At 41.0% G+C, this 17439-nt stretch overlaps 2 protein-coding genes across 2 annotated transcripts; one reads left to right on the top strand and one right to left on the bottom strand.

The window, feature by feature from the left end:
• The first annotated feature begins 294 nt into the window (after positions 1 to 294).
• Positions 295 to 4100, top strand: atf4b (activating transcription factor 4b). Its single transcript, XM_028456100.1, has 3 exons — positions 295 to 499; positions 1779 to 2222; positions 2900 to 4100. Exons 2-3 carry the CDS (start codon positions 1877 to 1879, stop codon positions 3832 to 3834), a joined length of 1281 nt encoding a protein of 426 aa, XP_028311901.1. The 5' UTR covers positions 295 to 499; positions 1779 to 1876; the 3' UTR covers positions 3835 to 4100.
• Positions 4101 to 8074: 3974 nt separating this feature from the next.
• On the bottom strand, positions 8075 to 15970 carry LOC114468055 (GTPase IMAP family member 8). The gene is made up of 6 exons (XM_028454696.1): positions 15382 to 15970; positions 12671 to 13226; positions 11608 to 11705; positions 11375 to 11506; positions 10581 to 11171; positions 8075 to 9054 (listed from the first exon to the last, which is right to left on the bottom strand). Exons 1-6 carry the CDS (start codon positions 15410 to 15412, stop codon positions 8981 to 8983), a joined length of 1482 nt encoding a protein of 493 aa, XP_028310497.1. The 5' UTR covers positions 15413 to 15970; the 3' UTR covers positions 8075 to 8980.
• Between the last annotated feature and the right edge of the window lie 1469 nt (positions 15971 to 17439).

Genomic DNA, 17439 nt, shown 5'->3' with positions numbered 1-17439 from the left:
AATCAAAGAAAAAATGTTTAAACTCAAAGAAACATTTGAGACACAAATAATTGCATTTGAACACTTTCTTTTCTTTGAAAAGTTTTTTTTTTTTTTTTTTAATTAAATAATAAAGACAAATTCTAAAAAATTCTAGAACTACTTTTTTGCACCTTGAGTTGAGTGCCACCCGCCAATAAACTCCATAAAAGAAAAAGTAGAACTACTTTTTGTATCGACGGCCGCGTGGAACACGGAAAACAAACATTAGCGGAGTAATATTAATCTCCTCCGCGGAAGGACACCACCACTCCCTCGCTTTAGACGTCTACAAGCACCGCTGCACTACCGTCCTACTCCATTTTCCCACCGGAGGTCAACAGACAACATTCACAGAGACACTGGACAAATCCACATTTGCCGAAATGGCATCGTGAACGTGTGCAGCGACCCCGCAGCATCCAACCAAACAGTGCATCCAGCAAGTGCACTGAGTCACTTCAAATTCAGCCAAAATGTCGTAAGTAGTGTTTTGTATTTTTAGCTTTGACTGGTGACGCATTAAATCCGCTCTCTGCCTTTAATAGACACAATATCACGATGACAATCATCGATAATGGTTTGAATGCACTATTTATTGTTCTGGATGTAATTCATGGTCAACAATGTAGGCAACTTAAGTGAAACCAGCTGTTAAAATGGCGTAGCACGTGTCTGACTCAAAACTCGTTCCTCATCTGTTCTCTATCGCTTTAATATTAGTATTTTCGATGCTAAATTAATTATTAGGTAATTATGGGTTTAAAATAAAGCGTATGAATTTTTTGCGTGTCCTAAAATCAACATGACACAGTTAAAGGCTTGTTTGTCGGGGCTAAAATGGCGGCCTCGTAAAGTCGGACTGAGAACAAAAAGCGTGGTTGCGGTAGAGGAATGACGGCAAGGATGATGCATACTGACCTGGTTAAAGCGTAATGACGTCACAGTCACATGACCTGGAGCTGGGGTGGAGACTGTGACGTAAGAGCAACATTGCTTCAGCCAGGGTGCGCTGTTTTTCTTTATCAGTAGTACCAATTGTGTCCACCAGAAGTCACTATAGTGTAACAGCAGGTTTAAAAATGTAGTTTATCTGACATCAGAATACCTTAAAGCAACAGTTGGGCTGTTCAGTTATAGAAAACAATAATAATCACTATTATTTTAGTCATAATTAGATTAGATTAGCCTTTTTGTCCCACAGTGGGGAAAGTCACATGCTACAACAGCCAAAGACACAAACAAGAAAGCTAAATACTAATACTGAAAGACAAAATTAAATTGTACAATAAAATTAAATGATAAAATAAATAAATCATAGATATTGGTCAAGATAACACTACAGAAAAAATGTTTTTTTTTTGTACAAAACAATGTTAAATATATCCTCTAAACATAAAATACAATCCTCCAAACACTAAAATCTAGTCTGTTCAATATTGCACAAAACAAAAAAAAAATTTGAATGCAAATAAATAAAAAGGTTCAAAATATTAATTAAAATATTATTCAAGTATGTTCTTTTTTGTAAACATATGCAGTGCACTGCAACTAAACTGCTACGGACAATTGCCACAGAACTGTAGCATTTGAATAAAAAAAGGTTGTTGTTTTTGTAATCGTTGTGTAATAATAAAAATCGTAATCAAATTTTGATTAAATGCACAGCCTTAAGCAACTGTTACTGGCATTTTTGGTTTGAATTCTTGTTTAAAATGCAAATAAACATTTTTTCACTGCATATTTTCTTTAATCTGCAGGTCCTTTGTGGAAACCCTCAGCACTGCTGCTTTCGACAGCATAAACGACACTTCTCTAATACCTGCAAACTCTCCATTTGTGACCAACAACAGCCACTATGACCATGACGATGACGAGCTCACAGTTTGGCCTGGAAGACATGGAGGCCCTTCTCCGGGGCCCTTTCTCTCCCATGGTTGACGTGGTGGACTCCCTGTTTGTTCACCCTGATAAAGAGCCACAGAGCGGAGGAGGACCCTCCGCTCCTGGGTCGCCCCACGCCTCCTCATTCTTGTCTTTTTCTTCCTCTCCTCCTCCCTTCTACTCCCCTCCACCATCGCCGCTGGCCCCCCTCCTCGATGAGGTCAAAGCTGGGACAGAAGAGTCCGAACTGCTGTCCATCCCATGGTTGAATCAGCCCAGTCAGCTGAGAGGCTCTCACATATTCATGGGGGACAACAAAGGTAGAGTAATACAGGGCCCCCATGGTCATGAAATTCCTGGAAAAGTTATGGAATTTAAAAACAAAGATTTTCAAGTTTTGAAAAGTTAAGAATATTTTAACTGTTTTGGAAATACAGCATATTTTACTTGGATGTTAGACTCCAAAGGTCATCTCAATGTTGACAGGTAGTCGGGGTAACTCAGCATAAGTTGAGCTGCGTAGAATCTACAGGAGTGACTGCACAAAGGGCTTTTAATAACGACTGAATATAAATATATATAAACTGCATATTTGTAACTAAGACGAATAATAATAAAATAAAGACTTTCACTATATACAGTATATGCTTGCCTATATTACAGTGTAAAGTATTATGCTCTGCACAGTTCATGGAGTCGACTAGCTAGCACTTAGTAGTTTAATGTTACATTCAATAGCCAGTGCGTCATTATCCGATGCTATATGATAGACTAGTGAAGGACAACTTGCTTTCCCTGTGCCATATTTTTGCTACTAACCACCATTTTTGCACTGTAATGGTTTTGAATAGATGTTAGTGGTTCAAAACTAAGTGATGAAAATTAAGTAAAAAGTTTTGGAAAATCATTGTGAATAAAGTAGATAACTTCACCTGTATCTGTTTAATTCCAATAAGTTGCAGTAATGATGGTGTAACTGGTGTGTTTCTGTTTCCAGAGGACGTATTCAGTGACCTGGACTGGATGGCTGAGAGGGTGGATCTGAATGAGTTTGACCTGGACTCTCTGATTGAGGCCTGTAGTCCCACAGTAGAGTCCCCCACCTCCCCTGAAGACCTCCTGACCTCCCTAGATTGTCCCATGGAGCTCGACTCCCTTCCATTGCCATCCTTCTCACATCCTGTGACCTCAGATATTCCTTCTCCTACCCCCTCATTGTGTCCAGACCCCATCTCCACAGTAAACCAGCCTGAGCTCTACATTGATGGACAGGAGGTGCCGTCCTCTCCCTCCTTCGTTCCAGAGCCACAGGAGGAGCTGGAGATCAAATCTGAGCCCAGTTCTCCAGGCTCATCTTCAGAGATGGATCCTCCCACGTACACCCTTGACCTGGGCAGTGAGGTGGATGTCTCAGAGGTTGAAGAGAAGCCGGTGGTGGTCCCCCATCTCCCAAAGCTCATCCTTACCCTCTCACCGACCCGCATCGTTCTGGTGCTGGCTCCTAAAAACAAGGTTGAGGTCACAGCTGTGCCCAAGGTCATTCATTGCTCCCCCTCAGCCTCCCCACCACAGATAGCAACCAGACCCTACCCAGAACCTACAGCAGGTCCATCCTCATCCAAAACAATCAATGTGAAGGTCCGGAGCCCCCGTGGTGCGCATGGGGCTGAGAGGGCTACTTCTTCTTTGAAAGCCCCTAAGGACAGAAAAGTAAAGAAGATGGAGCAAAACAAAACAGCTGCTACACGTTACAGACAGAAAAAGAGAGCTGAGCACGATTCCCTGGCTACAGAGCACGCTATGCTAGAGAGGAAGAACGTAGAGCTGACAGAGAAGGCCGAGTCCATGGCCAGAGAGATAGAGTACCTGAAGGAGCTGATGGAGGAGGTCCGCCTTGCAAAGATCAAGAAAGGCCTGAGTCCTGACCTCTAGTGGCTGGATGTAGAAAAGATGATATAACATTTGTAATGTAAATGTCAATATGGCACATTTTGCTCAGATAGCATGTCTGTGGGAAATAATTTATACACTTTTATCTTATCTATTAATACTGTTTTAAGCTTACAAATAACAAGCATGAGCTTATCAAGTATAGAAACTTGTGAAGTAGTGTTTTCTTTGTTTGGACCTTTACTAACATCTAAGTCCCCTGTATATTATCTATCATTTATCTCAAATAAACTATAAAAAAAAATCAAGTTGATTGTGTTTTATGATCATAATTACAATAATTTGTCATTTGAACAGACTTGGATACCAGACTGTCATGAAAAGGTTCAACAGCCACATCATCAACTATAAGTTGGACAACTTCTGGTAAACAAACCAATTTCACTTGTGCTCCCTATCTACAGTGGGTACAGAACATTTTTTAGACCCTTTAGTTTTCACTCTTCAGTATACTGTAGCTATTTGCTAGAATCATTGAAGTTGTTTTTTCCTGAGTAATGTACACAGCTCCCCAGTTTGACGAAAGACATGTAGACCTTTTCTCAATATTAATACATTTTATTTAAAAGCGCTTATCAGGAAACTCAGACACTTTACAGTTAAAAAAAAAAAAACAAAAGCAAAAACTGATTAAAACATACATTTCAAAAGAAAGAGTGAATGGGTAAAGCTGGGGTATTCAATTTATTTTCTTTAATTAAAAATAAAGATTCTGTTGTCCCGAAGGTCTTCCACTGTGCCCTTAGGCACCTTAAGTACAGCAGAAATTCTTTTGTATCCTTGGTCAGATCTGTGCCTTGCCACAATCCTGTCTCTGAGCTCTTCTGGCAGTTCCTTTGACCTCATGATTCTCAGTTTCTTGGATAAACACTGCGTGTGCTTCAAGGTCTAATATAGAAAGGTACGTGCCCTTCCTAATGAAGTCCAATCTAATTAAATACAGCTGAACTCCAATAAAGGTGCAGAACCATCTCAGGGATGATCAGAAGAAATTGACAGCACTTGAGTTCAATATACAAGTCTCACAGCAGAGGGTCTGAGAACTAACTCACTTTTATTTGTTAATAAACTCAAAAAGGTCTATATGTCTGCTTATTTCAGTTGAATTGGGGAGAGGTGTGTACATTACTCAGAAAAAAGATATTGTCAATGATTCTAGGCTGCAATATACTAAAAAGTGAAAAACCTAAAAGGTCTGAATACATTCGGTACCTACTGTATGTGAGGTGAGCTTTTCAAGGATAACTGCTAGTGAGACCGACTCAGAGCTGTTTAGGTAGATCTTTGTGTCTTTCTTCAATTCCTACAAAAAATGTCAGCTTTGTGTTGAACTGAACAGGCCCAGGTTTCATACTTAGTACATTAAAAGTAGATTTTTATTACGTTTCAAAACATGTACTTCTTGTGAATGTGTGTGTGGTGAAAATATGTGCCCTAAAGACTTAAGGTTTTTGTCAATGTAGTTTTTTAAGTTTCTGGGGTAATTTTGTGTGCTCTTGTTCTCTTGTGTGGGTGTGGAATCGTATAGTGTATTTTTCTGTCATTTTGTAGGTTTTTTTTGGAGTCATTCTTTTTTTGAAATCTTTCTTTCCATGCACGAACAATTACCACATTTTGCCAAATCTTCAGTTATTTCATGTTGTTTTGTACTTTTGGAGTCCATTTGTGTATTCTTTGAGTTGTTTTCTTTGGGGGCCACCTGTTGCCCATGTCTGCTATAAATGTCAGATTCTGTTTAGTTTTGTTGTCTGTAGTTCTTGTAGTCCTCTTTTTGTTCTGTATTCCTGCTCGTGTCTCCTCCTCCCAGTGATGTCAGTGTGTTTGGGTTGTTAGTGGCTGTGTCTGAATAGTCCCTCCTATCTCCTTTCCTATACACTGTTCCTTCACCCCCGAAAGTGTCTAAGAGGTGGCCATGATCAAAAGCGTTCAAGTTCTCTTTAAGCTGAGGAAAGGAGGTTCAATGCTTCCTTTACAACCTCCTTTAGCCTAGGAAACACTGATGCATCCTTTACCAAACAAGACCACATAATGCTGACCCACTATTCCTTGCGGCGACAACATTTAAAGGTACATGCACGCCTGAGTGCTTACGGAAACTCAGAATGATCGACAAGGGACAGATCATGTAAGTTAATGCAATAATATGCCTTGAACAACTTTAAATAATCTAAAACCCATTTTTTATTAGATGTAAGCCATATTATCAGATTATAACTGACATAAAACACACTAACGTTCAAGAAAAAGCGACAGACATTTTTAGCCGCATTATGTTTTATTCAACATAATTCTCCCACTTTTAATCTAAATACGGGGCGCCACCCATTGCGACCCACAGTTCTCCCGTTCTTGTCCTCCCATGTTATATCATGTGATTGTCTTCTCATGTTTCTTTGGACGGGACAAAACTGAAATGAAATTTTGTTGCTCTGTTGCTCTGTAACGTGCAATGACAAAGCTGATTCTGAATAATAATGGATTTTGTTTTTTGTCAATAAAATGGACTCTGAATGAACGCTACGCCTGTCTGCAGCTTGTTTCTGCCTTTGCGCTTGGGTCCTCCTCATCCACAACCCCAACTTGTGACACATTGATGCTAAGATGATTGAGAGCTGAAAATGCAAACCTCCATGCCTGTATGTATTTTAAAGGTGTAGATACTGTAATATTGGATTGGGTTGTAAAGACGCCAAAATGTTTCTGTTTTGTTACCATAGTTTTAAATCAATTCTCGTCAACCATTAGCTACTCCACTGTTAGCATTTTGGTCTCTTGGCTGCTTTTTTGATTATAGGAATAATAACAGGCATTACACCCAACAATGTATTCATATAGCCTTTATTGTTGTCTGAGAATTAACAAAGTACTGATGAAGCAACCACCATATAGTTATGCCTACACAGTTAGTAACGTCACCTTGTCTACAGTGAGGTGGTTGAACCTACAGTGCAAAATAACTCTCCATGTTCCACTCAGTAAGTATACAATGCATTTACAACATAGTCACAGGTGGAGCGTCACTCCACACCAATGTCTGTGTGATCCTGATATCCAGTGTTAAAGTCATGCGTGTCACATCGAGTGCTGCGTAGCCTACATCACTATTTTAAGCACAGTCAGTAAAACATAGAAGGACCAGTGTCAGGGTTTCTGTTTTGAATAAAGACACGTTTTACAACACGGTAGTGATGTCGGTCACGTATGAATGCTGTTATTAGTACCTTTCAAGGCCTGGCTTTTTGTTTTTTTTTTGTTTTTGTTCCTCTGTTTTTTAAATCTTTTTGCAGCTGTAAAGGTAGAAGGTTTGATGGTGTACCAGAGATTTAATGTTCAAACAAGAGTCAGAGGAATAAAGACGTGATGTGGCCTTTAACTCTATAGGCACTCATGTATCTGCATGCTGTGTCTTAAACATGCCTCTGACAGCTGACTATTTGTATATATATAAATGCCACTACTGTTGTCAGGGCAGGAAGTCTTGAGAATGTAGAAAAAGTTGAGAGGAGGTAAAAGCCCACGTGAGCTCAAATGCTTCATGGGGTTATGTTGTTTCCATTACATGCTAAAGCTTGATGGAGCTGACCAAATGCTAACCCTACAGAAGCAGGGACGCACACCTACTCTTATATGCTTTGATGCTGAGGCTCTTTGCTGAATCCACCATGTCATTATACGCACTGGAAACAGGAGCACGGAGAGCAAAGCAATGTTAGCCCAGGCTTCTGGGAATGGTGCTGCTGTTCCCTGTCTGTGCTGGAGCTGCTTTACAGCTTTATTTCAACCAGCGAATGAATCCAGCATAACCATTGAAGTGCAAGGACAGCCTCTGTGTAAATCATTTTCAGTAATATGGGACTCAAGCCTGCAGCGCGTGTTCATTTCTTTTTATCAAAATGTTTTTTAACTGACAATAACTAGACTCCAGAGTTGGGGTCAATTGTAATTGCTAATGAATTACAATTATGGCATAATTACTTGAAATTAAAAAAACTGTTGCTATCGTAATTGTAATTAAATTGTAATTGAGTTCAGATAAATGACTGTAATTGTAATTGTCATGAAAAATACATAAAAATTTTCAATTATAATTTACATATTTAGTTAACAGTTATTAAAATATGTTGCATATCAAGCTTTCCCACATTTTAGCATTTTTTAAATACAGGGGTATACTGACACAAAAAATGCTCAGATGCCCACACCAAAAATATCAAAAACCTATATTTTCATAGATTAGGAATATATAGGGGGGAAAAAAAATTGATGATTGATATTTGTTTTTAGTGTATTTTACAGCTGATTTAGAACCCATTATCATTAGCGACGCTAACAAAAAGCTTTATCAAGAGGAAGGTTAACTTTTATTAGGTTAATTAGTTCAGGCTCATGAATTGTGATTAATTGCATTTGAACTTTAGTAATTGTAATGTAATTGTAATGGGAAAAAATGCTGGTCGCTGTAATTGTAATTGAATTGTAATTGAACATGGGTAATTAAAAACGTAATCGTAACTGAAAAATGAAATAAACCCCAACCCTGCTCGACTCTGACTAATTGAAGGAAGAAAAAAAACGTGAACAAAAACTATATAAAAATATATTGATATTTTTGAGTAACACTCGATAACTTGTCTGTTGTTTCAATATTTTATCAGTAAACCGATTATTAGTAGTTTAATCTGATTTGCTGCAGACATTAAGTTGCCCCTCACACCTGACTGGTTCATCCAACTTTTTTTTTTTTGAACAAACTGGGATAATATATCATCAAACTTGTAGAAAAAGGCTCATCAGCGTGGACTGGACATAGATTTAGGATGAGATTGAATCCTGGGCTCAGGAGCAGCAGCAGCAGGTGAAGTCTGTGGACATGCTAATGGGCTTAGCAGAGGTCAAGCTGAAGTCTCCTGGGTTTTTTTCCCTATTTTGTGTTTAAAGAGCCTGTTTTGAACAGTCACTCTCCAGCCTTGGGTTCTGACAGTGAGTTTGGTTTCTTCATGTCTTGGGACTCCTTATGCTTTCCCTGAAACCCCTCAGCACTAGAGAGGAAGATCTTGATGAGGTTTGAGTTGCATGAGAGGATGTTTGGGCTTTTTAAAGACATAATTCCCTTTTAAGTTCTGTTAATTCACTGGAGCTGACATCCTCGACAGTCGTCCTCTGGCTCCGTGTTGTCTGAAGAGTAGGAGCTCTCCTCGCTTACTGTGAAAAAGCAACAAAGTGTGCATTAGGCTAGAGAATTAGTACAGGACATCAAACAACAAGATGTTGTATTTTTGCTATTTGCTTGGGCATTTTTCAAAGTATGCTTCTAATGAATTTTGTTACATGAGTGTCAATCAAGCAGGCCACAAATCCCAATATATATTAGTGCAGGAAGTCTATTGCTGCACATAGAATCTTCTAAATATGTCACAAGTACAGATATTTTAATAAACTTTGATATGGATTTGCTTGTTTCTTGCTCTGTAGCCTGATTGCAGGATAAAAAAAAAGAACAAACATTCTGCAAGGCAGCGAAATCAAAGGATACAGAAAAAACTGCAATATCTGAAGAGATAGGATGACAAGATGACGGTGCATAAGGAAAGCCCATGTACAGATCAGGGCGCTCTAATGTCCTTCATCTCATTCTGGGTACTGCTCAGCTCTGAATTTAGTAGTACATAAGCTGGTCCTAAAAACCATGATATGGCACAATTGCCTAATGGATACGCAGTAAAAATTGTGTTGTGAGAAAAACTCATGGTGAAAATGCCAATTTGGGTGAGGAGGGGTTCATCTTCAGTAACTTTTCTTGGTAGATGGTAACTTGAGTAGATGCAGAGAAGTGTTTTTATTTCAATCTTATCATGATTTGAAGTGTTTGCCCTCAAAAACTCTACCAAATTGATTTCCAACACCTTTTCTTTGTCTTTTCTGGATTATGGGAAAACTATAGCGGATGTTTATTTTTGGGCTCGCATGGAAAAATCTGCATTAGGTCAAAGTTGAATGTCTCAGGGAGTGAAGTGATATCACGACGAATGCTGGGAACTAATTAGAACAAAACAGTTTCAACTGGTGGAAAAAGACAATAAATCACAATAAAGGCTGAAACGTACTCGAGCGAGCCAATTAATTGCAAAGCTCAGAGCTTACTACCGTGCAGAGCTGTCTGCGTAGTTGTTGTCACACAAAACACTGTTCGGTATTGTAGCTACCCACATTAAATGTAACACCAACCTGCATTCCACAAACAGAGCAGGAGACATGGACACGAGCTTAGAGGAGAGACTGGCAGACAAGCTACAAAAGTACCGAGTCCCAACACCTTTAAAACACATCCCAGGAGTACAACGACTGCAGAGAAATGCTAAGAATTGTGGGAAACTACTACACAGCGGTGCGCCCAAGTATGTGAGCTCTGAGGTCTGACAGTCCTTGCAGAGTTTGTTGTGCGCGGGGTCTTATGTTTGAGCCTTAAGAATAAAGTAAAAACACTTCTATGCATCCATACACGGGATTCCATATCCCAAAATGCAATGTGAAAACTTTTCGAATAAAAGATTATCGTCTCCATCAGCTTTACAGTTTGGAATGGGTTTGCTTGTTTCTTTGTGGCTTCATTGCAGATCGGGAAATTTAATCATGGCTTAGAGAAAAGTTATGTTTGGGATAGTCTTTAGGAACAGAAGAGCTGTTTAAAAGTTGGAGACTGTATCTATGAGAAAAACTACTTGACTTACACCACTCCGTCTGTATAGGGAGAAAGGCCTTGTCTCCATTCTCCCTGATCATTTCCTCTATCTTATCCAGGAGGACGGACACGCTCCGGTCCTTGCCAGGTGTCTTACTGTCCAAAACATGGTAATAGTTCCCACAGTACTCCAGCAGTCTTTGCAGCTCTCTGCCTCCTCTGAGGATGTGTTCCTCAATGGGCGTGCGTCCCAGCCAATCACCACAGCTGAACAACACCATGGTGTGGAGGCACGCACTGTCCCCAAACAGAGTCTCTATGTGCGCCAGGAGCGTCCGTCTCTTCCTGGCAGTGAGGGATGAGACGACCGGGAGGACCAGGAGCAAGGTATGGGGCCCGGGCCGGAGAAGGGCTGCCCCGCGCTGGGACTCCTGACGGATACGCTTTGGGGTTCGCCTCACTGAAAACCAATCCCAGCCAGGGGTGTCCACAATGGTGACACGGCGACCTGATACGAGTGCCTGCCTTCTGAGACACAGGTCGGTTTCCTGGCCCGATTCAAAGAATCGACGACCCAGAATGCAATTCCCCACAGAGCTTTTTCCAACTCCTTTCCAGCCTAGCAACAGCAGCCTCAATTCTAGACACGTAAAAGAAACGGACACAACGAGAGAACGACAAACAGAGAATAATGAAAAGCGTGCAGCTATCAAGCAGAAAGCTAATTAGGAAACAGAGATTTGTTTGCTTTTGCTTCCCCCGGAACAGTGTGTGCACTCATCTCTCTCCTTCACTGCATGACTCACCCACTTACACACTTACACATGCGTAGCTGCCTCTTACCTCTGGGAGGCCCACCGATCATCTGCTCTCTCTGCCGAGCATGCTCTTCCATCCTCATCCTCTCTTCTTCCAGAGCTCTTCTAGCCTGTTCTTCTTCTAGTAAAATCAATTCATTGACCTCAAAGTACCAGCCTGCAGACAAGTGGCATTCAATTATTCAACCAAGCAGTTCATAGTAAGCTGTGGAGCGCAAACTGCATATTGGTTAATAATGAACAAGATCTACATCAAACCTTGGTTGTCAGTTATCATTTCTTCCACTTTCTCCATCAGCTCAGGTACTTGCGTGTTTTCTTCAGTCTCTTTTCGTGTGTTATCAAAAGCATGGTACCTGCAGGGGGAAAGCCCACAGCAAAAATAGGCATTAATAGTTGAAGATGAAAAAACTGTTCTACAAAGGGTTTCTGCAGGTTTCTGGGAGAGGATCACAGAGGTCATCAGGGATATTTAGATTCTATTGCCTGTGTTTTTTGGTAAAATCTAACCTGTCAGAATTACACTTCCAAGAAGGATTCATGACTTCAAATTAAATTGAACATTTTGTATATTTCCATGAGCGTGGAAAGAGGTAATTGATGCTTCAAGAAAAACTGAATCCCTTCACCACTTTTTTCTGGTGAAAAGTATTTCAGTTTGGCATATTGTGTTGAAAAAATGTAAGAGTGTCCTCTATAGATTAAACCTGGCTATTTCTATCTGATTTTGCTATTCGCTGAGAATGGTTTTGGAGGCTTCATACGGCCCGCCCCTCCTATAAAAACTAGCACCTTTTGACTCTGTAATCTGTTTTGAGTAGGTTGGATTGAGAGATAATTGTGAATAGAGGTACAGTGAATATTGAGTAGCTACTATAGTTAGCATAGCAGATTGTTCTTTGAATATTTATATACGGAACGTGTCTTAACTGCTCCAAGAAGCCCACAGACCCAAAACCTTTGGGTTTAGTAACTCTTAAAAGGGTTGAGAAACTGTGATGTACTTAATAACCAGAAACTCTCGCCATGTACTATTGAGTTGCTCAGAGCTATGTCAAAATGTAACAGCTTGACTTTTTCTTCACAAAAGGTTATCTATAGTTGCAAAAATCCTAAAACTGTGTGCAGTTGAAGAATTTTGATCCATTCGACACTTGTACTCAACTACATCTTGGAGCAATGGGACAGTGTTAGAAGAGACACCAAGTATCTGCTCAACATATATAGTACAGACCAGCAAACAGACATAAGAATAGATATGGTGAACAATCGAAGACAGAAATTAGAGACAGATGAGAAACAAAGTGCTTCGGTATCGTACCTGCTACCACATCTCTCCACCAACCACTGCAGGGCCTCTCCCGTGTTTGCTATGTGCTCTTCAATGAAGACACCTTTGGACAGCTTGTCCACACCAGTGAAAACAACCATGGAGTACCTCCAGGTGCCACCACCCAGCGCCCCCAGCTGCTCCTCTGCAGCTTTCCGATGTATGTCAGTAAAGGGCTGGGTTACCGACACCACCAGGAGGATAGCGTGGGGTCCAGGCGGGCATAGGATTGCCCCCATACATGGTCCTTCACTGTCCAGGCTGGGTGGGGGCTGTGCTGGAGTGTCTGACTCAGCGCCGGTGTTGTCATTCTCATCTGTTTCTGTGTCGTTATCCGATTCAGTGGGAATGGCCCAGGGTGGGGTGTCGACCACAGTGACCCGTCTGCCGTAGATCTCTGTCTGGCCTACGTTGCTGTGGGTAGTCTCTGTGCCAGCATCAAAAAACTCATCTCCCAGAATGCTGTTTGCTGTGGAGGTCTTACCAGACTGGGGGCCACCTAAAAGCAGCAACCTGCGCTCAGGAGGGTGGCGGCTTCTGGAGTCTCCTGTTGTAACAGAGAAAGAAATGACCTAAGAAACCAAAAAAAGTTTTGCAATAATAGTAACAGTAAAAAGTTTGGTAAGCAGAGCATTTGTTCTTCATCTCAGAGATCTGTGACTCTGAACCCTTGAGGAGATGTCCCTAGCCCTAATCCCTAACCCTAAACACTTTTTATACATTAATTGCTTGGGTCAGGTAAATAATGTCAATGCTAATTAACATTTTAATGACATCATCAGGTATAAAACATGAAGAAGTTAGAAAGGAGCTAACTTGACAACAATTTATCTTGCAATAATTGTTATTATCAATGTATAATTTAGTTTTTCATCTTAAAGTCCTATTTACTGTCTCTTTCTCAATCAAAACGTGTCATACATGGAGTATGAGTTGATTGTTTCAAAAAGCTAACCATCACAACTTTCTTAAGTCTGGGATACACTGTGCGAGTTTTTCAATCGTTGCACTCAGCTCCAGCTCAAACTGTGCGACTCAAGTGCAGAGCCCGAATGTGCGCAGCTCGAGATTTATGTTCTCACACTGTACGGAACAACACTCAGACATGATCTGACTGCTCACACTTTACGTTCATACACGACACGTCTGGGTCTTGTTTCCAAAAATGCAACGTACAAATTAGAAGAAGAACACTGAAGCGTCACCATTGAAACAGTGGAAGAAGAAAAACCTGGAAGTGGAGAGACACTCAAATCTCAGCAAAAAGAGCTTTAAAAAAGAAAAGACGGAGACGTGATGGACCAGGAGCTGGCTGGACAGACGTCGGCACGACAGTTTGTCAATTTTACAGAGGTCCTACGGTGTGAGCGTTTACGGTAAGCCGGTCCGTGGCACTGCTTCAACTGTGCGATGCCCTCACGAGGAGCGACTGGATTTCAAACATGTTTGCTACGATTGCTGATCGGGAGCTGGTCGTGAGGTGTTAATTGCTTCTCGTGACCCCAAGTATACTACACTATGCACGACACACGATCTAGCAGAGACTCGCACGATCCCACAAATAGTTGCACGAGTCGATAATCGGCTCAAAATGGGTCAAAAATTGCACAGTGTATGCCTGCCTTTTTGCGATCAGTGGAGTGCAAATGTAAATATGATGTTTGCCCCTAATAATCAAAGAGCTTGACACATGTTTCAGCCAGTAGATTATGTTCATTTGCACATATACTGAGTATTTCTTTAAATGAACTACCAAACTGAAGTAAGTACAAGTCATTTACCCAGCTATAGGAAACATTACAAGTGGGTGTAGACTCAGCTGTAATGACGCAATGCTGTCATTAATTTCATTATAAAATCCACTTTTCCAGGGGGTGTCAGTATCTGCTACAGTACAACCAAGGCTGATAGGAGTGTATACTGCGCTTTGGCACCTTGCATATAGTACTTAGGAGGACTAGGATACCCTGGTATTTTCACTAAATTGGTAGAATCTTACATTCTGATTGATTACCTCCCCCTTCAGAGGCTACATTTGTCCATTCTCTATGGTCAATTGTCTGATTGTGTGTGTGTGTGTCAGGCTGTCTTCTTGTTTTAGCCATACTAAGGACTGGCAATCCCTCCAGGGTGCACCTTGAATTACGTCCTTAGTGGCTTTAATGTGATCCAGGTTTAGAAGTTGGATGGATCTTCAGAGCATTGAGCACAAACTGGTTCTTGATATAATAACATTTCTATTGCAGCAAATCTCCCCTTTTTGAAACCCCACTCTCACTCTTCCCTCACAGGGTCTCCGTTTATTATTGTTGTAGAGCCTAAAATCCCTCCCAGCATGACTTTGCTTACATTCATCTCATTCCTTTGAAAACCTTTGGAGGCAGAGAGGAAGGATCGTGGACTTCATCTAAACAAAGCGACAACAATGTGAAGTGATGGATATATCGAAATTATTCATTCATTAGTGATGCAAACTGTGTGTGGATGATTGAGGAGAATAGTTCATTCATCTCTTTCTGCTTTTGCAGAGAGTTCTCTCTGTGTTTTTAATTTTAGAAAGTTGACGTGAGCAACAGTTTCTCTGTGTGTCGTGGTTTGTTCCAAACAGACGACCCTGAAGGGCTCGCATCCCGGATGCTGTGGGATAAACAGGGGGTAATGCAGCAAGATGTGCAGAGAATGATGAAACAAAACCCACTTACCAGTGTCAGAGGCAGAGGACACAGCAGCCATCTTGTGTGTAGAACCTCTGGCTTCCTCCTCCTCCGTCGCCCCCCTCCTCCTTCTTCTTCTCGCCTCCACCGTGGCTTCGTTGGCTTTCTCCTTTAGAAAGCAGCAAGTGTGAAAGGCTGGCAGCTCTGATGCTTCTTTTCTTTCCCTTTGACTGTCATTGTACTGCAGTGGAGCCCCCTCTGCCTTCACTTTCCCCCTGTCTGCCCCTGCCTACCTCCTCGCCTTCATCCCCCTTGAGCCACTCACTCTCCTTCTTTAGTTCCAATCTTTTTCCAAAAAACCCTTCAACCCACTGCTCCTCTTCCCCAACCTTTCTTCTGGTTCTTTCTCTGTCTCTTACTTATCTGTCCAAACAAAGAGGGAACACAGTGCAATGTAGAAGTCTGGAGGCAGAATCCACCCCTGCAGCAGCTCCAGAAGGATGTCTCATCATTGTGGAGGCAAAAGAGAGAAATCTGTTCCTCCAGCTCGCTCCAATTATACAGTAGCAGCAGCAGCAGCAGTGGATGCAGACTGCAGTCAGGAGGACAGATAGAGAGATGGATAGGCAGGGAAAAGGAGAGAGAGAGAGAGAGAGAGATGTGTTGTGTGAGAGGGAATTAGAGTAAAAAGGAGAGAGAGATGCGGAGATCACTTGTTTCCTGTTTACAGCTGGTCTGTGTTCCCCAGCTGTAGCTACTGCATCACACACTAATGTCAACTATTTATATAACGCCTGCAAATATAGAAACCTTCTAAAGCAGGTCGGGGGTGTGTGTGCTGCAGGCATTCATGGATTCAAAGCTTGGAGCCACACATTACAAACCCAAGCGAGGAAGTCAAGCACCTTTGGGACAGTAAAGATGATAGCTTTGATTTCTCATGTATGGGTGGTCTGTACATCCTGAACTCTGAGCTCATCATTTGGCAATAACATAAAGACATTTTTCTCTGGTGCTGTCACACATCATGTGACTTTTGCCTGCAACGCCTTCTTTGATGACATATGTGGAGAGAAAGCGTAAGTGGATAGAAAATAACTGACTTCATTTCTACTGCAGTAAAACATGAACATTAGTCTGAGAGTTTGCCACTACAGGAGTGACACATGGATAAATACATATACAATACACATAAATAAATATAGGGGATGTCATAGCAGATGGCTTCAATACACAAAATGACAACTTACACTACAAACGTCTTGGACAAAAGGCGATAAGTTATTATGATAAAAATCTTCTGCGACAAAACAGAGAATTCTGATTCTGCCATAGTCTTATCTATACTTGCCATTGATTTACATAAATGTAGGAAGAAATAGGCTGTAGTGAACCATTTTAGTGCTTGGTGTTATTACACCTTGTTAGCTGTTGAAATTGCTCATTTAAATAAAATGAATATACATTATTATTATCCATCCATTTTTTCATCAGTTTGCTCCATCTTTTTGTTCTGGGTCGCAGGGGTCTGCTGGCGCCTATCTCCAGCTCTCAATGGACACTAGGGTGGGGGTACAACCTGGACATGGCGCCAGTCCATCGCAAGACAACACACACGCACGCACGCACGCACACACACACACACACACACACACACACACACACACACACACACACACACACACACACACACACACACACACACAGGCAATCACTAACATTCACTCCTACAGGTGCATTAGAGGCTTGGACCCAGGACCTTCTTGCTGTGACGCAGGGGTGTTAACCACTATGTCACCGTGCACAATTAATAATAATAATAATAATAATAATAATAATAATAATAATAATAATAATAATAATAATAACAAAGTAAGTTCAAGTGCAACTAAGTTCCATCAGTATTTGATCTTATCTAATTGCCAAAAACATATATATATAGAAAACCAGGCAATATTTGATCATGATGAGCGTAAACTTGCATTTATAATTAATTTCATAGTTTATAGGTAATATCATCTCTCGACCTTGTTCAGTTGATGTAAATGTATTCTAACTTTCTTAATTTTCTACTTTGCAGTTGCCACCACTTTTCTTCTTTATTCT

The sequence above is a fragment of the Gouania willdenowi genome, chromosome 8 (assembly GCF_900634775.1).
Source record: "Gouania willdenowi chromosome 8, fGouWil2.1, whole genome shotgun sequence".
NCBI classification, from domain to species: Eukaryota; Metazoa; Chordata; class Actinopteri; order Blenniiformes; family Gobiesocidae; genus Gouania; species Gouania willdenowi.
This window is presented reverse-complemented; position numbering and strand designations above follow the sequence as displayed.